The sequence below is a fragment of the Electrophorus electricus genome, chromosome 4 (assembly GCF_041902795.1).
Source record: "Electrophorus electricus isolate QZ-2024a chromosome 4, ASM4190279v1, whole genome shotgun sequence".
NCBI classification, from domain to species: domain Eukaryota; kingdom Metazoa; phylum Chordata; class Actinopteri; order Gymnotiformes; family Gymnotidae; genus Electrophorus; species Electrophorus electricus.
In genome coordinates, this window is record NC_137500.1 from 22738812 (window position 1) to 22766754 (window position 27943).

General features: G+C 41.4%; 2 protein-coding genes across 7 annotated transcripts in view; one reads left to right on the forward strand and one right to left on the reverse strand.

Annotated features, from left to right (window-relative positions):
- Positions 1 to 14297, forward strand: part of col9a1c (collagen, type IX, alpha 1c) — a 35897-nt gene extending 21600 nt beyond the window's left edge. For all 6 annotated transcript variants that reach the window (XM_081712787.1, XM_035534860.2, XM_035534871.2 and 3 more), the window contains 21 exons: positions 356 to 409; positions 533 to 586; positions 702 to 755; positions 1848 to 1901; positions 2241 to 2294; positions 2624 to 2677; positions 2829 to 2882; positions 3177 to 3230; positions 4366 to 4410; positions 4561 to 4614; positions 4876 to 4929; positions 5284 to 5337; positions 5700 to 5771; positions 7315 to 7350; positions 7436 to 7480; positions 7888 to 7920; positions 8087 to 8233; positions 8557 to 8611; positions 9022 to 9216; positions 9992 to 10069; positions 13445 to 14297. In XM_081712787.1, the coding sequence (XP_081568913.1) occupies positions 356 to 409; positions 533 to 586; positions 702 to 755; positions 1848 to 1901; positions 2241 to 2294; positions 2624 to 2677; positions 2829 to 2882; positions 3177 to 3230; positions 4366 to 4410; positions 4561 to 4614; positions 4876 to 4929; positions 5284 to 5337; positions 5700 to 5771; positions 7315 to 7350; positions 7436 to 7480; positions 7888 to 7920; positions 8087 to 8233; positions 8557 to 8611; positions 9022 to 9216; positions 9992 to 10069; positions 13445 to 13644 (1500 nt within the window). In that variant the 3' untranslated portion in view covers positions 13645 to 14297. The remainder of the gene's footprint in view (positions 1 to 355; positions 410 to 532; positions 587 to 701; positions 756 to 1847; positions 1902 to 2240; positions 2295 to 2623; positions 2678 to 2828; positions 2883 to 3176; positions 3231 to 4365; positions 4411 to 4560; positions 4615 to 4875; positions 4930 to 5283; positions 5338 to 5699; positions 5772 to 7314; positions 7351 to 7435; positions 7481 to 7887; positions 7921 to 8086; positions 8234 to 8556; positions 8612 to 9021; positions 9217 to 9991; positions 10070 to 13444) is intronic.
- Positions 14298 to 16564: 2267 nt separating this feature from the next.
- col22a1 (collagen, type XXII, alpha 1) overlaps positions 16565 to 27943 on the reverse strand; it is a 56605-nt gene continuing 45226 nt past the window's right edge. Inside the window, exons 40-65 of the mRNA XM_035523800.2 lie at positions 27895 to 27939; positions 27195 to 27272; positions 26970 to 27005; positions 26809 to 26862; positions 25587 to 25631; positions 25391 to 25426; positions 25092 to 25205; positions 23767 to 23820; positions 23050 to 23103; positions 22818 to 22871; positions 22672 to 22725; positions 21958 to 22011; positions 21753 to 21806; positions 21472 to 21525; positions 21331 to 21375; positions 20980 to 21033; positions 20810 to 20863; positions 20661 to 20714; positions 20123 to 20194; positions 19770 to 19805; positions 19636 to 19680; positions 19019 to 19198; positions 18857 to 18923; positions 18426 to 18608; positions 17811 to 17888; positions 16565 to 17541 (exon numbers count right to left, since the gene is read on the reverse strand). Coding sequence (XP_035379693.1) covers positions 17348 to 17541; positions 17811 to 17888; positions 18426 to 18608; positions 18857 to 18923; positions 19019 to 19198; positions 19636 to 19680; positions 19770 to 19805; positions 20123 to 20194; positions 20661 to 20714; positions 20810 to 20863; positions 20980 to 21033; positions 21331 to 21375; positions 21472 to 21525; positions 21753 to 21806; positions 21958 to 22011; positions 22672 to 22725; positions 22818 to 22871; positions 23050 to 23103; positions 23767 to 23820; positions 25092 to 25205; positions 25391 to 25426; positions 25587 to 25631; positions 26809 to 26862; positions 26970 to 27005; positions 27195 to 27272; positions 27895 to 27939 — 1848 coding nt within the window. The 3' untranslated portion in view covers positions 16565 to 17347. The remainder of the gene's footprint in view (positions 17542 to 17810; positions 17889 to 18425; positions 18609 to 18856; positions 18924 to 19018; positions 19199 to 19635; positions 19681 to 19769; positions 19806 to 20122; positions 20195 to 20660; positions 20715 to 20809; positions 20864 to 20979; positions 21034 to 21330; positions 21376 to 21471; positions 21526 to 21752; positions 21807 to 21957; positions 22012 to 22671; positions 22726 to 22817; positions 22872 to 23049; positions 23104 to 23766; positions 23821 to 25091; positions 25206 to 25390; positions 25427 to 25586; positions 25632 to 26808; positions 26863 to 26969; positions 27006 to 27194; positions 27273 to 27894; positions 27940 to 27943) is intronic.

Consider the following 27943-nt stretch of genomic DNA (forward strand, 5'->3'; position numbering starts at 1 on the left):
GCATACTTCCTGAGTGCATTACGTCTAATGAATGTTGTGTTCTGCACTGAGCCATGGATCTTTGTTTTTTATTGCTTTTTTTAAATTGGTTGCCTCAAAAGACTTTTACGTAAAACAATATTTACAAATGTAACTCACATAACACAGATGTCCTCCTTGTATCGTGTTGTGATTCATGCTTAGTATCATTTCTGTATGTTCAGTATATCTGTGGAATCAGTTGTATTGTGGTGGCTCTGCTATAGACCATCTGCCAGGCTCCTGTCCAAGCACACATGCCAGTCACACTGCCCTTCTCTGAGTACATCGTGTGGTGTGTGTTTGGGGTTTGAACTCTTTCCCGGGCTCTTGGCAGGGACACCGAGGCCTCCCCGGCATGGCCGGCCTACCAGGCGTCCATGGCAACAAGGTACACAGCACATGCTCCATACACCTGAGCAAAACCAGTGCTTCCGGCAGAGTTTTCAATAGATTTTTGTTTCTGACGTTCTCATGAATAATAATAATAATTATTATTTGTTCTAATTCAAAGGGAGACAGAGGGGTTTTGGGAGAGGCAGGTCCTCCGGGACGTCCGGGAGAGGATGTAAGGATGATCTGGTTGTCATAGAGACCTCAGCGCTGCCTTTCTGTCATTATCTTACAGCTCAGACTGTTCCCTCTGTAACTCACTGTGTTATCTCATTTCTGTTTTCTTGTAGGGTCAGAGAGGGCCCATTGGATACCCAGGGGAGCATGGTGATAAAGGAGATCGGGTGAGGGTTATAGAAAATGTTCTACAATGCAAGTGAGAAGTTAATATGACCGTGTTAGGTCATAGGCGGTGAGTACATCAGTTTCATGCATGTGTAGGACTGCTAGCATTCCACTGAATGACCTTTTACAATGAATGCTGCAAACAAAAACACCGAAGAAACAGTAATCTGCAGTACACACTGTCCACTATGTAAGAGAAAGAACTGCAACTGTGAGAGAAAGAATTCTCCACCATGTAAGAGAACGAAGTTGCTTCAAACTCAGTAGAGGAGTTGCACAGTTCTGTGATGTTCAACAGTAACAAGGCTGAGGCTTGCTGGCACTGGGTGTAAGGTAATTATGAACATATGTTAAAGTGACTATATAGCTAGAGAGATGAGAGGAGCTTTACACCACAGTAAAAGCCTTTGTGTGTGTGTGTGTGTGTGTGTGTGTGTGTGTGTGTGTGTGTGTGTGTGTGTGTGTGTGTGTGTGCGTGTGTGTGTGTGTGTGAGAGAGAGAGAGAGAGAGAGAGAGTGTGTGTGTGTGTGTGCGTGTGTGTGTGCGTGTGTGTGTGTGCGTGTGTGTGTGCGTGTGTGTGGGTTGGTCTTTTCTAAGTAGAATGATGAGCAGTCTTTTATGTTGCAATCATTATGTTGTCTAAGGTGTGTGCAGTCAGACTAAATGCACAGGCACTGATGTTGTAAGCTAACCTAACACTCAGCCTATTACCTCTTCTCCAGGGTCCAGGGCACTTTAATTCTTGGGTATCTGTAGCTGAAAATGACTATTCACCTGCCGCACATGTATTTGCATTAAAATCAGTTGTAATTGTGGCAGTAAAAGGGACAGCACACTGTGAACATGGCCTCCTTTACAAGCAACTCAGGAGAGGCAGGCAGAGTCCTTGGAAACAGCATTCTTGAAAGCCAAGACCCATTTTCCCTATCTACCAGAATCTTGGTAGAACCAGTAAACTGCTTGGTCATCATACGTCCTAACCGCTGGGCTACCTGCGGGTTTTGCTTAAGAATCAGAATCAGAATTCTGATTCGGATTCTGTAAGTGTGAACACGACGCAGGAGGATTGATGTGCTGTCTCTCCTCTGCAGGGCCCTCCGGGCTTTAACGGCCTCCCCGGACCCACTGGACCCCCAGGAGCGCCGGTAGGACATCATCAGACTCGATCAAACAGCATTAGCTCACTATGGCTATTTTTCAGCTAATGTGGAATTTCTGAGCAGGCTATGCAACTCTGACAGGGGATCACACAACCTTTCAGAATGCACAAAGTGTTTCGAGTAGCATTTGGAATAGGTCAGATGTTTGTTTTGTTCAGTGTGACTCAGATTTCGGATTTACATATTCAGTCTGTACAGTACAATATCTGGCTCAGTCACATCTTATAATGAATTATGTGAACCTTTGCCTCTGTCATTTAATTATAAGTGTGTGTGCGTGTGTGTGTGTGTGTGTGTGTGTGTGTGTGTGTGTGTGTGTTAAAGGGTGTTGAAGGTATTCGAGGCCGTGATGGTCCTGCCGGGCCTAAGGGTGATGATGTATGCACTTTTATCTCTGTGTGCCTTTTCATATATGTTTACTCTGTTTTCTAATAATTCTGGAATATTAAAAAAATATATATGTTCCTTTAAAGAAGATACATAATTAAAACAATGTTATTTATATAGCATATGTTTTGGGGTTGAAGAGTTATCACAATTTGTTTAAATTAACATTTTGCAGAATTACATAAGATATATAAATTATGAATTCATATTATGGAAAGATTATCTATTTTACAGGTAGCCCATTTGAAAGGCAGACAGTGTTAGTGGCTGGTGTTGCATTTTAATGTGGTTATTACTCATTGTTTGTTTGTGTATTTCAGGGTGCACCTGGCCACCAGGGTCCCATTGGCCTTACAGGTGCTAAGGGAGATACTGTGAGTCTAAATATGATATATATTCAATAACGATGTTCTTTACCTTATGATGACACCAGCAATAAAGAGTGAATGGGAAATGATCCAGCAGGAGAGGACACTGATAGTGATTCAAATATTGAAGGCAATGATGATGATGTGGTGTTCGTAGGGTGACCGAGGGAAAAGTGGGGAAGATGGAATACCCGGCATTCCTGGAGAGAAAGTATGTGTCGATATCTTACACAACTCCAACGTTATCTTACATTTATCTGACACTTATCCAAAGCAACTTACAATTGAGTACAACTTGAGTGTTAAGGGTCTTGCTCAGGGGCCCAACAGTGGTAACTTGGCAGTGGTGGGGCTTCAACCAGCAACCTTCCGATTACAAGTCAAGTACCTTAAGCACTAAGCAACTACTTACACCAATGTCTTAGGTGAATTAACATTCTGGATGTTCTGAACAGGGCTGGTAAAGCTCTTATACTCTTTTATATTGTATTCTTGCGTGTACCAGGGAGAGTCTGGCCTGCCTGGAGCAGTTGGCATCAGAGGTGTTGTGGGAATCCCAGTAAGTGTATTTGTGTGTGTGTGTGTGTGTGTGTGTGTGTGTGTGTGTGTGTGTACAAAATTGAACCTTTCAACATCCAAGAGCAGTCATGGCATGGCATAGACCTTATATATATATATATATATATAAGGTCTATGCCATGCCATGACAGTGTAGTTCATTCGATCTGCTAAATCCGGATGCAAAATGATCTCAAGAGAGACAAAAATCCACGTCATTTGAAAGCAGTATGTTATTTTATTGTCAGATCAAATTGCCACGGTCCCAAAAAGGAGCTCATGTAAAGGGGGCGGCGCTAATATAGTTACAAGGACATGTATTCAGCACACAGGCATATAGCCTGCTATATAACACATTTTAATGGATTATTTTTAAATGACAGTTTTTGATATGATAATTGTTTGTGTTATGTGTTCCTGTGTGAGAAATCATCCAAATTCAAACTGGCTCCTCCTTTAACACAGGTTAATTTGGCTTAAGTTTAGTAGGTCATTGTACTTATACACAGAATAAGATGTAAACAATGTCCTATGCCAGTGCATTAGAGCTTCACATAGGTTCCAGTCTACTCTCTTTATTCTAGCAACCACATCACGAGCTCTTCTTGGGTCATCAGGTAGGCACCTGAATTAGGACCACACCTCCAGAAGGCTCAACATTGAGCCTCCTTGGTGACTAAGTCCCTACTCAGCCCCAACGCCAGCTTCTACTCAGTGCTACCAGTTCTATATGGATTTTAGCTATTATATCACCAAGTGTTCCCCAACACTGATTTTAGCGTTAAGAATCCCACCTAGACTGTGTTCATGGATCTAAAGTGAACCCTCTACTGCTCACAGGCTGCAATTGAAGTCACTGCTTAGTGAGCTCGATTCAGAACTCACCTCACCAGTGTATGTAACTGTTTGGAAAGCCAAGAGCACTTCTAAAGTACAGAGAAACCTGTTACTGCTGTGATTAAAGGAGCCTTAAATGTTTGTGTCTGGTTGATTTTCCATCTCTCTCTTCCATTAATCGATTGATTAGGTGATGTAATGTTTGAAATGCTACAAGTGTGAAGATAAATTTTCCCTCTTTAATGAACGAATAAGGCACTTAACTGAAATAAATGAGACTTGATGTTTGTCTTTTTCAGGGTTTGCCAGGAAAACAAGGCCCTATAGGACCTGCTGGTCTGAAGGTAAGCATTATACAAATTCAGTATATAACCTTCTGAAAGTATTATATGAATTCAGTATATAATTTCCATTCTCATCTACACTCCCAGGTGTCAAATGAATTTGGATTTTAAAAATGTGTGTGTGTGTGTGTGTGTGTGTGTGTGTTACAGGGTGACAATGGAGAGGAAGGTCCTGTAGGTCCTGTTGGTCTTCCTGGTAAGCCAGTAAGTAGAACCCCATTTCTAAGCCCTCCATTTTAGACCTAAAATGTAACTGCAATGTAGTCACTAAATAAAATAATGAAACGTTGAATTAAATTGTAAAAATGTGTGTTCCTGGCTTTAAACCGATACTGTTCTGTGTCGAAGCTTTCCTTGATTGATTTAAAATGTTTTAAAGGTTTTTCAGTTTTAAATGTGTTTAGGTTTGTAGAAGTTAAACCATGTTTGCACATGGTCATAATGAGATCATGGCGATTCTTCCAGGGGGAGCCAGGAGCTGCTGGAGCAGATGGACAGCCAGGCTCCAAAGGAATCCCGGTGTGTAAACCTTCAGTACACTACACTGCCTTAGCAGAGCATTAAAACCTTGCTGATTTATGTTGCTTTCTTGTTTATGTTGTTGGTATCTTGTGTAATTTCTGATAAGTCTGGTTTAAGTTATTGTCTCCATCTGGTGGAGATCATTTATTATTACCCCACTGGTGGCAGTCCAACAAATAACCACCCTCATATTTGTTAGTATATGATGGTAGCAACTATGATTAAAAATACACTAGTCATTAAGAGTTTATTTTTTCTTTCAAAACATAGTTATGTTCTTTACAATAACTGATCAATATATGATTAATTGATTGATGGATTTCTTGGAACTTACTCTCATGCTTTTTCCAGGGTGAGGCAGGAAAGCCAGGGCCAATCGGTGCATTGGGACTTCAAGGAATCCCGGTGAGTCAAAGATCTCACACACGTCACCACTGTAATGGGTCACTCACTTAGAAACTGTCATCCTCTCAGGGTTGCATGGGGACAATTTCCTTTGGGTCCCATGTTGTTGGAACACCGGGGCTCAGGCAGCATTGCTAAATACTGCATGTGAATCCCCCAGTTTGCACTGCTGCTAAATGTAATGGCCAAACACTCAAAGGAGGCTCTGGAATAACCACCACCATCATTTTCCAACTTTGATGACAGATTTGTTCTTTTGCTTTGAGTAAAACTCAAAGCTCTAGCAAGTCAGGTTCACATGTCAGGGTTTGAAATGAGGATCATGGGGTTAACTCTGACGTTCAGGAATGTTTTCTCCACAGGGAGAGAAAGGGGAGCAAGGGCTGATGGGTCCTCGGGGAATAAAAGGTCACACAGGTTACAAAGGGGATCAGGTAAGCCACTCGCTTTTGGAGCGCTGGTTAACGACCTGCTTTTGTAGATCTGTCACCATGTAAAGTTTAGTCCCAAACCCTCTCCTGGAGATCTTTGATCCTGCAAAGTTTAGTCCCAAACCTGTGTCCTTCCTAAATCCACAGTCAGCTAGTTGTAAAGTTAAACATTCAAATCTAAAATGAAGATGCAGACTTCAGAATTAGTTAAAGAGAATAGCTGGTCAGTCTTTTATTGCAAGTTAACATTAACAAGCATTATTGAGGCACCCTCTGGAGAATGTCCAACAATCAAACAAAGAACCCATACACTGGTCAGAATTGATTATGTATTCACCCCACCGTTTTACATACTAGTGTTTGCATTCACCACCATTACATCATTAAACCATACATTAGCCAACATATGCAAACTGACGTTCAACACCCACACCAGTTGAAATCCGTTGCCACCACATTCCAAGAGAAGACTTCTCTTAATCTTATCCTAAAGAAGATTGTTTTTCTGCACCATCCTGAGCCTGGTGGAGAGGTCATATACCTTACCCTGAGGTCCACCAAAGCCTACCCTGGATCCTGTCCTGAAGCCTCTACGGAGGCTTTGTATGCAAATTATCCTAAAAGGACAAATACTCTCTATACTCCTTTATGTTTTATGTTATTAATATGTCTAATGCAATGTTAGGCCTCTTTTGCCTGTTAACACACTTTTATTAACTCACCTGCTCTTGGAGATTTTTTATCCTGTAAAGTTTAGTCCCAACCCTGCTCCTGGAGATCTTTGATCCTGCAGATCTTAGATCCAACCCAAATCCAGTACACCTGGTTAATTTAATTATTATCTTCAGAAGTGTTCATTAAGATGGTTTGGAGAAGGAGTTCACAAAGCAGGCTTTCTCAGTTTAGCCAGATAACTTCTGGCTAAATGTCTTGCCCAAAGTCAAGACTGTCCAACAGAAGAAAAGTTATAGGACATTCCTACTGAACAATCCTCAACCTTGATCTTAATTTCTCTGTATTAACTGAGTCCTGCTAAATCCTGCTTTGTGAAATTCCCAGCCAGTGTTATTGAGTTTGTCATATAATGTTCAGGAGAGTAAATCTTCAGTATGAAGATTTCTGACCACTGCATTACATGAATACCCTGCACTCAAACCTACATACTGCCATAGCATGCACAAACATTGATATTAGATAAAAAGATGTCTGACTGCTAGTTTATGCAGAGTGAAGTAATAGCTTTTATGACCAGGCCATTATCTCAGAAGAGAACATGTCTGCAGTTCAATATTCTCAGTTCAATTAATTGTTGGATGATGAGAATGAATACATCAAAAAATGAGTCGTTGGCTCAATCGATGAATAAATTGATGAAAGAGTGAATTGGTGAGCTGAGGTACTGGTTTTCTAGGAGAGAAGATCACATGGCTCTCTACAGTGACCCTAGAAAAGCATTGTTGAAAAGGTTTATTTGTTATACTGTGTGTGTGTGTGTGTGTGTGTGTGTGTGTGTGTGTGTGTGTGTGTGTGTGTGTTATTATTCCAGGGCCATATGGGTCCAGTTGGTCCCAAAGGAAGTGAGGTATGTGCAGTTACTTTTGCTAAAGCATCTTTTATTTTTATCCTGGAAAAAGGGTTATTCTACCGTGTCTTACTTTAATCTGCAGGGTAATCCAGGGGTTTCTGGTGATCCAGGAGTTAAAGGTGACCAGGTACAGTGCCACGTGCACAAGAACATTTCATTCTTTTTGTTCCTTTATTGTGTAAAATAATACAATAATCTTGGAATTGATATTTATGGTTCATTACAGTGATGATTCATGTATTGATTCTACAACTTTTGAAGTTGCTGCACACCTAATGTTTGTAGTGTACACTTAATGTTTTAGTGTACACCTGATGTAATGTCACTAAAAGAGAACTCATGACATCATTATAGATTTATTAATTCTGAACAGAATCCTGCCATTGGCTGAAGTTGATCTCTCAGGCCCAAAGTTCTGTTTTGGTTTTTATAGATGTGTATAGGGTATGCTGACTTTAACTGTTTTACACTCAACTAAGCTTTAAAAATGTATAACTCTTTCATTTTGTACTTATTTGATTATTGTTTTAACAGGGTCCTCCAGGCACTCCTGGAAACAAGGGCGAGGTATTTCCAAATCTGCCGGTGGACTCATGTAGTCAGCTGTGCTTACAACGCATCTCTTTATCATCTTTCTTCACTGGTTAAAAACTGAGCACCACGTTTGTCAGCAGTGGAAATGTTTGGCCGTGGCGGTGGCTATTTTTATCCCACTCTTGTGTTTTCTCTCAAGCGAGGGGAGAAAGGCCAAAGAGGAGGCTCGGGGGCTGATGGACGTCCAGGTCAGCCAGGGCATGAAGGCCTCGCTGGGCCCCAAGGAGCGAGGGGTCTTGAGGGGCAGAGGGGCCTGCCAGGACCTCCTGGCCCCAGAGGAGTTCCTGTAAGGCTTATTTAACAGGACAAGACATACAGACAAAAATAGCAGGATAATGGACACCAGGGCTTGTTTTCATTTCCTGTGAAAAGAGAATATTTGAGTTTTGTGTGTGTGTGTGTGTGTGTGTGTGTGTGTGTGTGTGCTTTGACGATGGTTGAAATTATAATGTAAAATTCAGAGAAATATATTGCTGTTTCCTAGGGCAATATATCCAATGTCACTTTTCTGTCAAACTATTAAAATGCTGTGTGTTAATGTATAATAAGTGTATGATAATCATCATCATGATGTAACATCAGATCTGCCTTGCTCATGATTCTCCCCAGGGTCCAAAAATGAATGATGACAAGATTCGTGAAATATGTGCAGCAGTAGTTGAAGGCAAGATATTTATATCATCTGGATTATAATCAATAATTATTTAATTATTGATTAATGATCAATTGATTAATTGATTAATGATTATATTGATTATAATCAATAATTATCAGCGTAATGAATACATTACCCATTTTACATAAGAAATATATATCACAAACATTCTCTTATGAGAATCATCATTTTGAACAGTTGAAGTTTAACTTTAGACATTTGATGAAAGGTACAGAAAATTCCATATGACCTGTGGTAAGAGATAAGAAATGTAGCTTGACAACATGAAGGATCTGAGTAGTCTATGAGCTTTGAAGATTTTCTGCATTGGCTGGTGTAGATATACAGAGCTCTGATGCTTTTCAGAAACTGGAATTGTGTGCAAAAAAAACGTCATGACTGTTATGTTCATTATACAGAACATCTATATGCCTACAAAAAAGAACTGTCCACAAAACCCCTACCTCTTGGTGCTCCTGGGACCCCCGGACCAATGGGTCCACCCGGAGCCCCTGGACCAGCAGGGGTCTCTGGGTCAACTGGGCCCAGGGGAGTACCTGGCATACAGGGACCTCCAGGCTTCTATGGTCTACCAGGACAGCAAGGCGAAAAAGGTATGGGTCAATGAAAATAAAGTTAATTAATTTCTATAATTCATTTTACTATTTGTTTTTAATTCATTTATTCTATTTGCCTATTATTTTCCCATAATTAACACTATAACATTACCTGCCGTTTCATCACAGCTAATGGCATTAATGCCTTACTCATAACTGCAGTTCACCATTGGATGCAGTGGACAGGATGATATAACAAGAATCAATTTTGCCACAGTTCACTCCAGCACTCTAAATCAGAGCAAGCCCCTCAACACTCTAGAGCAGAACTTTCCCCTCCACATTCTAAACCAGAGTGAGCCCCTCCATACTCTACACCAGGACTATCCCTTCTACACTCTAAACCAGAACTATCCCCTCCACACTCTAAACCAAAGTGAGCCCCTCCTGGCTGATGCAACACCACTCCCCGTAGTGATTCCTCACCCCTACACACAGGCCGATCAGTGTTCACCTGATGCTAATTAACTCTTTAGCCATGGCCTAAAAGGGTGCTAATTAAGGATTTCTGGCAATGAGAGCTCCTGGCTCACTCTCTGGAACTGTAATACTGAAATTTCTTGATCCTGAGGATATGACCCCTCTTTCTTGCCAAACATCAGATGGCTATCAGATATCTTTGTTATGTAAATGCATGCCAAACTATATTCATTTATGAGAACCAAGTTTGGAGTAGTAGTCACTATCGATACCTTATGGATAAATAAAGAAACTCTCTTGTGCAACTTTAAAAGAAATCAATCATGGTGTGGGGTATTTGTGTGCTTTATAGGTGATTCTGGACCCAAAGGAGATAGAGGAGAAAATGGGGTTGGAATCCCAGGGACCCCTGGGGATGCAGGACCCCAAGGTAAGCCTTCACTTTCCTCTAGATTCACAGTTATCGGTAGAAATAAAGATCATGTCAATGCAAAAGTGCAATAACTTTACATTGCACATTGACACTAAGGACACCAAAATTGTTCTACAGTACAAGTTACTAAATTACTAAGTGCTAATTTCTTTAAAATTAGCAATTTGAATGCCTTTTTGAATATGTAATTTGAATATGTATATATTTATAACGGAACATTTATTTAATTCTTTATTTTATGCTAAAAAAATGTAAATGTCTTTTATGCTGAAGTATTATATAAACAAAATTATTAGTATTCATAAAACTATATACAATCATAAAATTAAGCAATCTGCTTTGTAGTGTACTGAAGGTGTAAGGAACTGAAATCAGTCAAATAAAATACTTTCCAGGAACACTACAAACATCTTCATTAGCGACTACACCTGAATTTAACAGAATTTACTGGTAAATAATAATGTTTCTTGAAGTAATTTGTCTTTTTCCATAACAGGGCCATATCCACAATTTAGTCCTGTATTAAACCAGTAATAAGATTTGGCTTTATTAATCATGACTGCTGTCATGGCAAAGAACATGGAGACAAAAAGAAAGAAAGGGAAGCAAATACAACTGCAAACAGAAGTGTTTAATGAACGTAACAAAGGCAACACAACTGCAAACAGAAGTGTTTAATGAACGTAACAAAGGCAACACAACTGCAAACAGAAGTGTTTAATGAACGTAACAAAGGCAACACAACTGCAAACAGAAGTGTTTAATGAATGTAACAAAGGCAACACAACTGCAAACAGAAGTGTTTAATGAATGTAACAAAGGCAACACAACTGCAAACAGAAGTGTTTAATGAACGTAACAAAGGCAACACAACTGCCAACTGAAGTGTTTAATGAATGTAACAAAGGCAACACAACTGCCAACTGAAGTGTTTAATGAATGTAACAAAGGCAACACAACTGCAAACAGAAGTGTTTAATGAACGTAACAAAGGCAACACAACTGCCAATAGAAGTGTTTAATGAACGTAACAAAGGCAACACAACTGCAAACAGAAGTGTTTAATGAACGTAACAAAAGTAACACAACTGCCAACTGAAGTGTTTAATGAATATAACAAAGGCAACACCAAAGTTAAAAGTGTACTAACTACAGCAAAGGAAGTCACTGCACAGTGGTGAACCCTTTAGAAGTTTCTATATTTTTGCACAAATCTGACCTACAAATAGTGGTTAAATTATCATACTCGACTTGTAATCTGAAGATTGCCAGTACAAACCCCACCACTGCTAAGATGCCACTGTTGGGTCCCTGAGCAAGGTCCTTAACCCCTGAGCAAGATCCTTAAGTTTTATTCAGTCATAATTGTAAGTTGCTTTGGATAAAAGCATAAGCTAAATGCAAGAAATGTAAAAATAAGACAAAACTATTAGATTGTCATTTATTTATTGAGGTAAATGATCCAATATTACATATCTGTGAGTGGCAATAGTATATGAACCTTTGCTTTTGGTATCTGGTGTGACCCCCTTGTGCAGCAATAACTGCAACTAAACAGAACTAATCATCATTTCCAGTAATTGATTATTTGTCCTGCACTTTGGCTTGTTTAGCCCCTTCCCCCATACAAAACAGCTTCATCTGTTTGGTGCATTTCCTCACATGAACTGCTTGCTTTGGATTTTTGGATCCTTGCCCAGATGCCACGATCCAGGCCCAAACCAGGCCCATGGTGTTTCACAGGAGGGATGAGGCTTTTATGATGGAATACAGTAGTTTCCTTTCTCAAAACATAACACTTTTCATTTAAACCAAAAAGATCTATTTTGGTCTCATTTGTCCACAAAACAGTGTTCCACTGACCTTCTGGCTTGTCCATGTGATCTTTAGCAAACTGCAGAAAGGCAGCAGTGTTATTTTTGGAGAGCAGCGGATTTCTTCTTGCAACCCTGCCATGCACATCATTGTTGTTCAGTGTTCTCCTGGTGGTGGATTCATGAATATCAACTTTAGCCAATGTGAGAGAGGCCTGGTTTCTTAAAAGTTACCTCGGGTTCCTTTATGACCTCACAGACTCTTATTGTGATCTTTGTTGGTCGACCACCCTGGGGAGGATAATGATGCTCTTGAATTTCCTCCATTTATACACATTTATACATCTGTCTACCTGTGGATTGGTGGAGTCCATTTGTAACCTTTTCCAGCCTGATGAGAATCAACAACTCATCCTCTGAGGTCCTCAGAAATCTCTTTCATGCCATGATAAACTGTTGTGATGATGCAGATCAGACTGTGCTAGATCCCTCTTCTTTAAAAAAAAAAAAAAAACCAGACTGCCCACTCATACCTGATTGTCATCCCATTGATTAACAACACCTTACTCAAATTTCACCTTCAAATTCTCTAAGGGTCTGCATACTTTTGCCACTCACAGATATGTAATATTGGCTCAAATTCCTCAGTAAATAAATGACTAATATGATCGTTTTTAGTCTAATATTTCTTTCTTATTTGCTTGATTTGTTTCTCCTTACCTCCTTTTAGGAGGTGTGTAACAATCTGATGAATTTTTAGGTCAAATTTATGCCAAAATATAGATACATGTAAAGGGCTCACAAACCTTCAAGCACCACTGTAACATTAACTGTCATGTAAAATAAACAATCTTAAATAAGGCATAACATAATTACATAATGACATAATAGCATAATGACATAATGACATAAAGATGTAGACATGACATAACACCATTAATATAATAACATAATCATAACAATAATATGATAACAATAATAAAAAACACTAACATAATAACAATAATAATAAACATAATGACAAAGACATGACATAACATAATGGCATAATGACAAAGACATGACATAACAATGACATAATAACATAATAACAATAATAACAAATATAATAACATAATGACTTAATAACAATGACAATGTCTCAAAGACAAAGACAAAATGACATATTGACATATGACATAATGACATAATAACATAATAAAAATTACATAATAGACATAATGACATAACACAATAACAATGACATATGTCATTATACCATTATGTCACTATCATTATGACATAATGACATTAGGACATAGTAATGTAAAGACAAAGACATAATAACAATAAAATAATGTTATAAACACTTATGACATAATGACATGACCTAATAACATAATGACATGACATAATAACCCCCATGCGGTGTGGCTACTGATGTTATTATTTAAAAAGTCTTGGCAAAGAATTTGATGTACTAAGAGTAACCATTTTAAGAGTGCATTTTAGGTGTGAATTTGTCCTAAGTGTCATAAGACACAGTTCACTCTGGTTTTGGTCTGGTTCTTTGATATAGGACCTCCTGGTGAACCTGGAATTGGCAAGGACGGCCATGACGGTGCCCGAGGGGAAGCAGGTGTGCCGGGCATCCCAGGAACCCCAGGAGGCAGGGGACCACCTGGCCCACCTGGCCTCTGTGACCCCTCAAACTGCTACAGGCCCCAGCCCCTTTACGTAGTCGGTGGGAAAAAGCCAATCAACATTAAGGGTCCTTGAACGTGAAGCTCCTGAGAGAAACCTTTATCCATCACCATCATCATCAATGTCACCGTCAATAGCTGAAAGAGTGAGAACGCATTTGATGAACCTGGGGAGACTGCAGACATCGTCATGGTGATCAGCATGAAACAGGGGACTTCAGAAGGTTGTACAGAAACACATCCATTCCTAAGAAGATTATCTTTTTTACAGTGATCCAGCCCAGTTCTTGTTGTCACTTGTACATACAGTACATACAGAATAAAAGGAGAGGTGAAATGGAGTCATATTCATTTTTGTGGCACAAGATGTAAATGAAATGAATGCTGGAGTAGGTTCAGACACAGTGCGACTAAGAGATGTCTTCAATCTAACAGCTCATCTGTACTACAGAAAAACACACAAATACACTTGAGCCACAAACCCTGTTGTGAATTTTTTCAAAATGTACAGTAAGGGGTGTGGCCGGCTGGACAAAAATTGAAAATGTGCCTTATGAAGCAGTTATGTTTTCATGTATTTCCACAATGTTTTTGTTTTATTAAAATGTAACCATCAAGGATAAAGGCAATCCCAGACCCAGAGACTAAGCTATACCGAATCTACACAACTCCACTTTAGTGCAATGATCAGAATAATGAAATAAAAGTTCACCATGCCCATAAAATTCACTGAAGGTTGTACTCTCCATTTGAATGTCTTATTATTCAGCAACTCATCATTTTTTCCTAATGTGCAGTATATAAAACAGAAACAGTTTCAAAACACATAGATCCTTGTACCAAATGAAATGTAGATTAAGAATCAGTAATGTGTATATGAAATATATTGTCAAGAAGTCATGGGGGTAGCATCACCAGTAAGTGTTATTTCATGTCTTTTTATAGTTCTCGCAGCCCACGACAACCATACCCCATCACTAATGCCAGGATTATCTGACTCCTATGGAACATAGATGAACAGATACATTGTCCATGATTTTCTGAGCAGTTTTCCTTGCTACATGGAGATAACAGAAGACAAGATTGCAGTTCATTGTACTGTGCTTTACCGTTTAGTGATATAAACTCTGAGGGTCACAGGATGGAGTATTACAATTTCTATTACCACCACAGTCTATATTACTGTTTCTGCAGATTGGAAGACAAACTAAACAATCAAAATGCTCATGGGAAAAACTGAACTCAAAATTTGAATTAAATTTATGCTGACCATGCAGAAAAGTGACAAGCTTCAGGTAGTCTGAAGACCTTTAAAGGGGGCCTAATATCTGTGGAGAACTCCATTGTTCTATTTGGATGTCTCTTCTCTCTTAACATTAAGTTCTTGCATCTTGTGTCTAAATGTATATACCATTATTTTTACATTATTATATGATGTGATACTAAGTTACAATTTACAATTATATTATATTAAATCTTATATTACACTATAGATTATTATTCAATATTATAGATTATCTCTCTCTCTCTCTCTCTCTCTCTCTCTATATATATATATATATATATATATATATATATATATATAAATCAACAAAAGTGTGTCCATAACCACTCTGCATAGTCTGCATTCTTTAGTCAGACAGTGTCAATCAAGGTGTGTGTGTGTGTGTGTGTGTGTGTGTGTACACACACACACACACACACACACACACACACACATGAAGTAACATCCACAATTAAAATCCACATTTTGTAAAATGGAACTAATCCAGTCTTTATTATGAAGTGTAATCCCTTCTTATACATACATATACATTGACCTAGTTTAGATTACCTTTAGCACCAAAGATTCAATATAAACAGGTAGACTTTACCATGCATAAATTTCACAGGCCATTTCACAAGGCCTTTACTGGTGGTTCATTAAAATAATTTAATGTAACTGCTGATGAAAAAAGAACATTAAAACTAAATATGGACAAAAAAGGTGAATGGAACGTGAAGGCAGTAAAAAAAATGCTGACATCATGTTTACAAGCAAACGGGGTAAGAAGTACTTCATTTGCATCCTGAGGCTAGAGTAATGAGCTTAGCTTGTCAAAATGTGCCACATTATTTGGACCTGTCACCTATCACCTGTGACACTAAGACAGCATGAACAAACACAAACAAAAACAGGCCCTCTGTTGTGAAGATGACTAGGATGTCCTCTAATTGTCGCTTCTAGGCAGCTGGCCAAGTGATAATTAGCTTCAACGCAATCATATTGTGTCTTCTTACAAAATCATGGCTTCATTAAATGCAACACTGACTAGGTTTTGAATTATGGGTAACAGTAGCCTTAGTTCAAACTGATCCTAGTGTTTTATATTTGTACCTAGCCCGATGTTGTGAGGAAAGGTGCACCTGGACGTAATCAACGCAGGGCCGACTAACTTCCCTTCTGAAAACAGATGTGTACAACTTACTCCAGGTCTGCCTGCCTCCCCAGACCCCATTTCAATGTGCCCTAACTTACCGAAAACAGAAAAACAGTTCAATGTGACCTGATAACTTTGCAGGGTTATTATTTCAGGTAAATAAAATCCCATGTTGACACCCAGGGTAATTTCATGCAGCTTCTGAAATGGAGTCTCTCTTTTCTAGTAACTTTAATTGGCTCACAAGAGGCTGGGCTGGGAGACGCCCACAACTTTCAGGCTCTTACTTTAGAACTGCAGACATCAAGTAATGGTAGTTATGGTAATCAGCCCAGTCTTATAATAGTTATACACTATTGCTATTAAACTGAGCTTCCATTTTTGAGTCTTACAAAAATAAAAAAACATTAGGTAACAAACTCTTCTTTTAGCTTAATTCTGCCTTTGAATTACTTCTCATGTATAGTGTAAGTGTAAGTGTGTGAAACATGACACTATATGAATTGACACTGAGTACATGAAAAGAAAAATTTATGCCCCTCCTAAATGATACAAAAGTCAGGCCGGGATTCAATATTGGATATAAACTGGCTTAATTTAATCAGAAACATAAACCAGCCACAAGCCTCATAACTGAATATAATGAATAGGGTAAAACAATCTTTACAGTCACACAACGTATGGGGGTATGAGTTAGCATCTTGGAGCAGAAAAGCTAGCTAATGATCTCATCTGAGGCCCGGTGCCAGTGGGTGTTCTTTGTTCTTATTCTTTGCCTGTGTCCCTTACTGCCTAGTACACACACTGCACATCAATAAAACATCAGAAGATAAATCTCTTCACTGGATAATTGCCCCCACTTCTGAAAAGTTCTTCAACAATGGAGCAATTCTGCAGATGCTAGTCTGTAGACCACTATGGGTCTCCAGACTGTCTGGGGAAAGACTGGTAATGTAACCGTGGCAACTCTTGCTGGACCAACAGAAGGCTTTTTACATGGTGCATAGAAACTTTGCAGGGTGCATAGAAAGCCTGCACAGTACTTGGTCAGACAAACTTGAATATCCCTGATGGAAGAAATTGAGCTATATTTAAATTACTAATCTCCCTCATCCTATAATTCACCCCAATCCTCACTCTGGCACACCAAACAAAGTAACTCCCTGTTATATCTGACCGACAGAACATGAATGTGCATGCACACACAGGCTCACACGCACACATGCACACGCACAAATACAAACATTTCAGCTTTCCTGAAACCAAAGTTCCCTCCAATCTTGACAGGAAAAACTCTTGATTCACCGAATCTCCAAGTTCATAAATACGTCATGGTGTAGGGTTATAGTTGCCCTAGGTTTAGGTGCCCTTGACATTTTTAACGTGAGGTCGTGATGCCAGGCTGGCATAGTAGGCACACTGAGAGGGGTCACACTGCCCGGGCGGTCCCGGCGGTCCGGGCTGCCCATGGGGGCCTGGGTGTCCTGGCTCACCCTGAGCTCCAGCTGATCCTGGAAGCCCATCCTTCCCCTCTCCAGGCATTCCAGGTGGACCTGCATTTCAGAGACAGCTCCACTTAGAAGATGATATTTAAACTAATTTTAACAATAGAATAATATGAAAGACGGAGGTTTTCTTTAACCTAAGATCCTTTCTCAAGGATTTGTCAAACATTACCTATAATTGAATCCTGTTTCTCAGCTACAGTTGTATACCAGATTTATAGATGCTTTCAACCAAATCTTTTGCTCATGCACATGGTCCCACATGATGGATGACCACACCATCTATTGCCTGCAGAGACTTGACTTTGAGATCTTACCAATGGGTCCTGTTGGACCGGGATCTCCTCTCTGTCCAACACCATCTTCTCCTTTCTCTCCCTTGGACCCTCTTTCACCTACCAGTCAGAATCCAGAGACATGAGCATCCCATATATATGTATACATATATACATATATACATATATATACATATATAAATATATATATATAGGATCAAAATTATAATATTATCCAACAGTTGCTTGTGATTCATAATAATAGCTACATGATTCATCATAACAGCTGCAACACACTCATCTGGGACCTTTGCAATTTATCAAGATGCTCACAGGACAGGAAACCAATCTGCAACATCTATCTATAGATATCTATAATATAATGCATTAGTATCACAAAGGCAATGCTATAATAACAATTAATAAATGTGTAAGGCAGTGTTAGCTCAGTGGTTAAGGTACGTGGCTTGTACTTGAAAGATTGTTGGTTCCAGCCCCGCCACTGTTGGGCCCCTGAGCAAGACCCTTAACCCTCAATTGCTTTAGTTGTGCTCAATCATAATTGTAAGTCACTCTGGATAAAGTGTCAGCTAAATGCCATAAATGTAGCCCAAAAATGAGAAGCCAAGCAGTGTTCATGGGGCACACAGTGAGTACCTTTAAGACCCATTGGACCTCTGGGTCCTTCTGCTCCATTTTGGCCAGGCATACCCGGCTCTCCAGGTGGACCCGATCGTCCAGGTGCTCCATCTTTACCTGGAGATCCAGGTGGGCCGGGACGCCCAGCTGTGCTCTTTACATGCATGGGCTGAAACTGGGCCATGAGGTAGGCCATTTTAGCTGAAGGGACATACATGAAAAAAATTACAATTGGATAAGAACAATCAGTTGAAATTACACTTATTATGTATCAGCAGCTTTCTCAGTCTGGTCCACATGGACAAACAGGGCTATCAAATACATGAATATGTGACAGGAAACGGAAATCAATTCCTCCAGTTTCCCTTATAAGTGAAGTAATTATTTAAACTTGGTCAGACCCTTAGTAGGACCAGAAGTTTAAAAGAATTTTTACTGAGCACTCTCACCTTCTAGTTGTTTGGCCAGCTCCTCTTGAATTAACCTCCGCATCGATTCGAGGGACGATGATTCTCCCTAAAGAAACATCAAAGCCGCCTTAGCCTTGGATGCTCACTGTAGCTATTCAATATATGTCCATTGCACTCCCAGGTTTAAATTGAAAGCCTCACCCTGGGTCCTGGAAGCCCAGGCAGGCCTGGTGTGCCTGATGGCCCAGCTGGGCCCACCTCCCCTGGGGGTCCGGACATGCCCATCATCCCTGTATGGCCCTTTCTGCCTGGAGGTCCTGGGTTTCCAGGAATTCCTGGATCTCCATTTTGGCCTTTGTCTCCCTTGATGCCATGGTCACCCTGGGAGAGAGAACACACAACAGTAGACTTGTGAGCTTTGTACTAGAAGACATCACAAAGCTCCCAGAGCCTACTGCCAGGTCAGGGAAATGGCTCATCACATACGTGATGGTTGAGAATTGCTTGGAACAGGTAACAGTGCAGGAGCACATCTACGGACGAAAATCACAGAGGCATTTCAGTCTGAAATTGAGATACTATCTCAATAGTGATACGATCACTAAATTACGCCAATAACTTAACCATAATTGTGGGATATTAGTTTCCATTTGCCAGTGTTGGCCACAGTAGCCATTCCTTTAACAGATTGGGCCTATCCTTTAATTACTGATATTTCTGTGCTAAACATTTATTAAGCTAATTTAAGAGCTTGTATCAGGCCTTGTTATGGACTGGAGGTTCTTTTTATAAGGGGTGAGCAGGTTTTACATAATCACCTTGTCTCCTTTAGAACCTTTATCTCCAGGTCTTCCTGACATGCCCTGCAAAAACAACCAGGGTCAGTCCTGACTTAGCTGGCAACAGGAATAGGAAAGGACATGTGGCATCATCCATGTGATCATGTACTCACTTGTTTGCCCTCAGGGCCGATAGGACCAGGCGAACCCTGAACGGGAAAAAGCCCATCATCATTCTACTAGTTCAGAAGATTTAGAACACAAAGTGATATGACTTAGACACACACACAGTCTCTCTCTCACCCACACACACTCCATTTTCTCTACCTCTTTCACACACACACTCACACACTCTTTCTCGCATATATACATTCTCTCCACACACTTTTTCTCTCTCTTACAGACACACACACAGACATACACACTCTGTCTCACATACACATACACCCCCACACACTCACACTCTCTCTCACACACACAAACACACCAAAATAAAATGAATGAGAAAACTTAAGCTTCTGCTCACTGAGGGTCCTTTTTGGCCTGTAAAGCCAGGTAATCCTGGACTCCCCATCTCCCCTTTGACCCCTGGAAGACCCTAAGGCACAGACAAGAACAGATCACTTACCCTGACATACCACTTAGGCTTGTCTCTGTACCGCAGCTCGGAGGAGGATCCAGTGAGGATGAGGATGATTCGCTAAAATTAGCACTGAGCTGAGTGGCTGATGTGATGCATTGCACAAAATCTCATGACAAAATGCCCGTCAGGGAAACATGGTCTATAGTCCAAGACTGTGCAGAGGGAGTTCTCTGAGTCAGACACTGTCTTACCGGTTGTGCTGACTGGTTCTAAGCGTCATGTAGTGTGTGTTGATTGGAAAGTGTCCTTGGGTGCTGAGAAAGGCCCTATATAAGTATAACTTCATATCATTAATAAACATGAATAAAAAAGCAGGTTTTCTTCAAAGCTGTGGGTCCTAGCAGGCAGCTGTCTGTGCGTTCTCCTCTTTGGCTGGGAGTCAGGATGGATCGGTCCAGGAGCCTGCTGTGTGTAAACTCACCGGATTTCCTGATGCTCCAGGTTTTCCAGGTGGCCCAGGATCCCCAGGTTTGCCCTTCAAAGACGACGCAAAAGTCAAGGAACTCCTTTTGATTTCAGGTTTTCTATTTTACAAGTTGTGAAACAGCAGAAGTCAGAAAAGTTTCTCACCGATTCACCTCTTGGTCCCCGGGCACCTTCGGGCCCAGGAGGTCCCTGATTTCCCTGGAGGACAAAGAAAAACACAAACTCCTAAGACTTCCTCTGAGGTGGCCCATGTCGTCAAAACTGCACATTTTTTTAAAAACCGTCTTCTGAGGGCTTATTTTACATTGACTCACATCTTTTCCAGACTGACCCTCTCGGCCTGGGGCTCCCTGTTTTCCTTCTTCACCCTGAAAGAGAGAAACATTGTTTATGAAGCTGCACAGGAGACCAAGAAATCTCCCAATGACACTCAAGGATCATCACTGAAGTTACAACGTCTGCTGTGGCTTCAGCCAAACTGTGGACATGGGGCCCCTGTGCTGTGGGGACCTTTTGGTTGGGTCTACCTGATGACATTTACTCTTGATTATTTGAATCTGTCCTATTTCACAGAAAGGGAAAAACAAACTCTGGTGTTCAGTGGCTTTTCCAGAAGTGTTCTTCCTCCATGTTGGCTAGCTGGATGAGAAAAAGCAGTTACTTACCTTTGACCCTGGTGGTCCAGGCTCTCCTGTATGGCCTTTAAAACCCTAGGTTAGAGATACATACATAAAATGGGTATATTTTTAAACTTTAACATGAATGAAGCAGGTTGCTTTACCCATAATACACAATTTCTCACTTACAGGAAGTCCTCTTAATCCATCTCTTCCAGGAAGTCCTGGTTCTCCCTGTTTACCCTGGAAGAACAGGTCATAACTCTAAATATATTTATTTAATTTTATTTTATTTTTATTTTATTTAATTTGAAGATGTTTAACATCCTTAGAAGACAGGTTCTGTCAATGTCTTCTTCCTGGTCACATAACCGGCAACAATAACATGTAACCGTATGACAAAATCAAATTTTAAAAAACTTCAGTCCCTTGGAAAATACTCATCTACATGTGGAATATCGGGCTTTTACCGGCTCTCCTGATTCTCCTGGACGGCCATCTTTCCCAGGCTTGCCCATCATCCCCTTTGGGAAAAATGGATTAATGAAAATTCAAACATGGTGTCAATAGGATGCATCTGGGCAACTCCAGTCAATATGAACCTTTCCAGACACAGCAGACTTTTTGCAGGTTCGTCAGTATGTAAATCTGAGTGGAAAGCAGGTTGTAATTTACCATTAATCCAGGGAGACCGGGAGGGCCCTGGATTCCAGCGAGTCCCTCTTTACCCTGGTAACACACACAGTGACGTGCTGTCACAAAAGGGTGGCAAGGTGCAGAGCAGGATGCAAATGTGAGGTTTATTAACAGGGAAACAACAAAATGGCCAGGACAACCGGACAAAAAAACAAAGAAAATAGAGACCAGTGAAACGTAACAAAACTTAAGGTGGCGATGCAAAGTAAGCAGAGAAAATGAATGACAACACAACTGACTGACAAAACCATCACCGACAGCCAGGGAAGGAAAACACAGGGTACAAATCCACAGTTAAATGAGGGGAAACCAGGCCCAGCTGGGTTCGGAGCAGGCAAGAAAATAAATGACAAGGCAGAGGCAGAAACCAAAACAAAACAAAGAGCGCATGGCACTTTGACGCCATGGGAACCATGACGACAGATGAGGAAACAAGATGCATGCTCAGACTTTATCCATACTGTGGAAGGCAACATGGGTGAGTGATACACCCAGCAGTCAGTTACACATTCAGCCAATGTGTACAGTGTGGACTTGCAGCTGGACATAAACCAACACTGCAGCTGCTAATTTAACATCTCAAGTGTTCATCTAACACTGGGGATTTTGTTCTGTCTATGTCAAGTCCTGCAATGTCTACCCAGTGCTAAAGGCACGCTCAAAGCCATGTGTAACATGTACTGTGCATTTTACCTTTTCTCCCGGAAGTCCAGGAGGGCCCATAGGTCCAGGGTTGCCATCGTTACCCTGTGAGCACAGAAGATGACAAGACACACTATGGGGTCAGCCTGAGACACTGGCATAATATTAGGAATTTCTGAGATTTCTAGGGAGCTTACAGGTTGACCCATTGATCCGGCTGCACCTGGATAGCCAGGTGGTCCAGGAGGTCCCTGTCAACACACGCGCACACACACACGCACGCACGCACACGCACGCACACACGTGCCAGTGTGTGCAGTGAAGAGAAATATGGGAGCATGATATCAAGCACATATAATCCCAAGCCATGACTCCTGTTCATGACTCCTAATCGGCTACATTAAGTAAGACGCGCATGGACTCAACTACCTTTTCACCTTTGTCTCCAGGCGTTCCTGGCAGCCCTCTGTCACCTTTCACCCCCTGTGTTTACAACAGATTTTGTACAGGTCACTGCAGCTGTGCCTTACAATGCAACTCTTATAACATTAATATAAACAAACATGTGCTCAGTCTGTGAATGCGAATGCATGCGGAATGTACGGTCATGGTCTGCAAGGTTTGCATCTAATGACTATAGTCATGACCATGATTAAAGACTGTATGAAGTCTCGGAAACAAAACTCATCCATTGCCTTTTGTATGGAAATCATTATCATACACAGTTAACGTTCGTTAAGCCAGGTCTAGACCACTAACGAGCAAGCCAAATGCGACAGTGTGAGGTAAACCACCATGAGACGTCCATAAGGAACCTCAGGACCAGACTCAAAATAGGAACTCATCCTTCAAAACAGGGCAACACTAGATAGGAGCACTCAACACTAGATAGGAGCACTGAATTTTTAAAGACTTTCATAGTACATGGTTCGGTTCAGGGTATTGTGTGTATAGTAGTGTGGATGTGTTTGGAGTTGTAATAAACAAAGACTATGGTCAAGAACAGGTTTGTATTGGTTTTGAATTGGTTTTGTAATGTGCTGTTGCAGCCGGTCTAGGTACAGTACATGTTATGTAGTATTGTTATATATAACATGTATGGTGTGTATGTTTGTTTATGTGTGTTTGTGTAGTTTTGATTTTTACCTTGGTTCCATCAGCTCCAGGTGGTCCCGGAGGCCCAGTTGGTCCAGGTGAGCCCTGCAAAAAAAAAAACACCTGCAGTTACAATACTGCCAAAAGATCTCGGCACGCAAACACGCTTGCACATACACATGCGTGCACACACACACACACACACACACACACACACACACACACACACACACACACACACACACACACACACACACACACACACACACACACACACACACCCAGGGGCCAGGCCTTCCATCTCTTAAGTTTGTTTCAATTCAGCCACTGCCAATTCCTACACACTATGCTGGTCTCTTCTTGTTGCAGAATACCTACAAACCTTGAAAGCATACCGAGATTATGCAATAGTGTAGAACAGCTGAGTGTGCTTGGAGGAGAGTGGTATCTGCCCACTTCTGGATACACACATGCATACCCAAATGACAGATGGCCAAGGTCATACCCGCCCCCCACCCTTATAAGAGAAGGGTCAGAGGTCATCTCTTGAACTCCATGTCATGTGTGTCTGTGGCATCAGGGTACAAGCTAGTGATGTCTGGATCATTTACATTTACATTTACAGCATTTGGCAGACACTCTTACAATAGACTTACAATAGTGCTTTGTCATTTACTCACAGAACGGAGCCAAGCCTTACATGGTAGATGGTAGCCAATAGTGTGACACAGGGCCCAGACATTTAGAGTGGAACCTGCCCATTGATCCAGATGTTTATAGTGTCACATGTGCCACGCTCTAGATGGTTAGAGTGTCACATGCACCCTGCTCCAGAAGGTTAGAGTGTCACGTGCACCACACTCCAGACGGTTAGAGTGTCACATGCACCACACTCCAGACGGTTAGAGTGTCACGTGCACCACGCTCCAGACGGTTAGAGTGTCACGTGCACCACGCTCCAGACGGTTAGAGTGTCACGTGCACCACGCTCCAGACGGTTAGAGTGTCACGTGCACCACGCTCCAAATGTTTAGATTGGCACGTGCACCACCCTCCAGAAGTTTAGAGTGTCACATGCACAATGCTCCAGACTTTTACAGTTTCACATGCAGCACGATCTCCCACCCTTTCTCTCCAGGTGTGTTTTGCCACTAACACAGTTCTGGCTTTCCTCCAAAATCTTTTGTTGTGGACATACAGGCTATTATTAAAGCTTACTATTGGTATTAAAAATAAAATGTTGCTGTTGTTACACAAGCAATAACTTGTCTTCTCAACCCAATATACAATTTAAAGCAACACTCGTCCCCATCCTAGTGTGATTTGTTCCATTTTGTTGGAACAACAGCACGGCTGCCCTGTGGCGGAGGGTTCACCTGGTACCCGTCCTGGCCGTTCTTTCCTGGTGCTCCAGTGGGGCCTTTCTCCCCTGGAGGTCCTGGGATTCCAGGAGGACCAACAGGGCCCGGGGGGCAATCAGAACAAATTCCCTGCAAAAAAAAACCCCAGCAACGTTTTAGATAAATGGAGTATGTAAGAATATGTCATAAACTCATATGATATGGGTAAACTGAAGGAAAACATGTCTGGATGGATGGCTGGATGTACAGACATATGAACAGATGGGTGGAAAGACAGACAGATGGATGAACAGATACGTGGATGCTCTCTTTACCTTCAGATCAAGCTGGCTCAGGTCTGCAGCTTTGCCCTGAGACACAGCAAAAGATGCAAGACTGATCAGAGATCAATTTCAGCCAAGACGGGTTCTTTCCCCCGTGCTGTTTCACCCTGTGACTTCATCACCGGCAGGCTGCAATAAAAGTGTCAGTGCCACTGTGGGTGATGCAAGGGGTGACAAGATCACTTACCGGCTCTCCTTGGGAACCTTTCTCACCAAGCCTTCCTGGCAACCCCTGAACACACACACACACACACACACACACACACACACACACACACACACACACACACACACACACATACACATACACATACACATACACATACACACACACATACACACACATACACACACACACATACATACACACACACACACACACACACATACACACACATACACACACTCGCACGCACACACACACACACATACACACACACACACACACACACACACACACACACACACACACACACACACACACACACATACACACACACACACACACACACACACACACACACACACACACACACACATACACACACACACACATACACACACTCGCACGCACGCACACATACACACACACACACATACACACACACACACACACATACACACACACACACACACATACACACACACATACACACACACATACACACACACACACACACACACACACAGATCAGTTTTTTTATTTGCTTTCTTGAAGACTAGATTTTGGCTGTCATAGAGCTCTGATCCAGAATCAGTGTGCAAAACCCACACCACTGGACATGTGAGCAGTAACACATCACAGACAGAGCCCAAATGATCATTTTATTAGTAAGACAGACATTTTTTTCATTAAGTGCATCAGCACATAAATTTGAACTGGTGGTAGTTTTAGTAAAGAGCTGATATGTAAAAGGCTTTATAGTTCTGCCTAATAGAACTATAGACTTTGTAATTTGTTGACACTTTACATTGAGCTGGTAACTATGTGCAATGGAGTCTCCATTGTTCCATGTCCTATTCTTGGATGTGGGTGGGTTTTTGCTTACACTGTGTCCTGTACATGAGTGTGAGTGAGTTCTGTCTTACACTGCATCCTGTTCTTAGGTATGAGTGGGTTCTGTCTTACACTGCATCCTGTTCTTAGGTATGAGTGGGTTCTGTCTTATACCGTGTCCTGTTCTTAGGTATGAGTGGGTTCTGTCTTACACTGCATCCTGTTCTTAGGTGTGAGTGGGTTCTGTCTTATACCGTGTCCTGTTCTTAGGTGTGAGTGGGTTCTGTCTTATACCGTGTCCTGTTCTTAGGTGTGAGTGGGTTCTGTCTTACACTGCATCCTGTTCTTAGGTGTGAGTGGGTTCTGTCTTATACCGTGTCCTGTTCTTAGGTGTGAGTGGGTTCTGTCTTACATTGTGTCCGGCGGGTCCCTGAGGCCCTGGCATGCCTGGCGGTCCCCTCGGACCCTGGATGAGTGAGACAGGCAGCAGTGAGACAGGTTTAGAGCAGGAAACAGGGAAGTGCAGGATGTCCTATTCTAGAATGTTCTAGAAAAAGGTCAAAGGTTTCTTACTGCTGCTCCTAACAGACCTGGTGGGCCTGGGGGTCCCTAAATAAGATGCAGAAAACAGATCAGCTGTTAGCTAAGGCATCTAGTAACAGAACAGGGGACTGAGAAAGGAAGATCAATTTTAAAGTCAGAATTTTGACATACGCATACAGTCATGCAGTCATGTAGTCATATAGTCATGTGTGTGTGTGTGTGTGTGTGTGTGTTTGTGAGTGATTGTGTGCATACAGGTGGTCCGGTGTTTCCCTCTCCTGGAGGGCCTCTATTTCCTGGCATCCCCTGCATTCCTGGATTTCCAGATGGGCCCTACAGTACACATGCACGCACACATACACACACACACACACACAGAGAAATACACAAATACACACCAATACAATACACTGAGAAGCATAATGTATAAAGCTGAGAACTCCCATATCATCCAGGTACTTAGAACAACATCAATGTTCACATCGAATTCATACCAGTTAACACTCTTTCTCTGAAAAGTCTGATATATAGATAAAACTTCACAGGTACAATTCCTCAAAATTCCCCAACATTTACAGTATGTGGCAGACACTTTTATCTGGTGTGACATACAGCAGTATGACTGTGTGTGTATATTCCCTTGGGAACTCAAACCGTGAGTCTTGTGTTGTGAGAACCTTCTCTATCAGGTACGTACTGGCTGTATTTTGCATACATACAATAAATGGACCATAAATAGCTTCACCTGAATACACACCTGTCATCAGAGAATGGAAACAGCAACTTGGCTGTACCACAGGGAATTACAATGGGGGGTGTGTGTGAGTGTGCATTTGTGTGTGCGTGTGCAGTGGGGCGTGGGTTTCTGTGTATGTGTGCATATTTGTGGGGGTGTGGGGTGTGGGTGTGTGTGTGTGTGTGTGTGTGTGTGTGTGTGTGTGTGTGTGTGTGTTACTTTCAATCCTGGAGGTCCGGGCAATCCTGGTGATCCTGCATCACCCTGT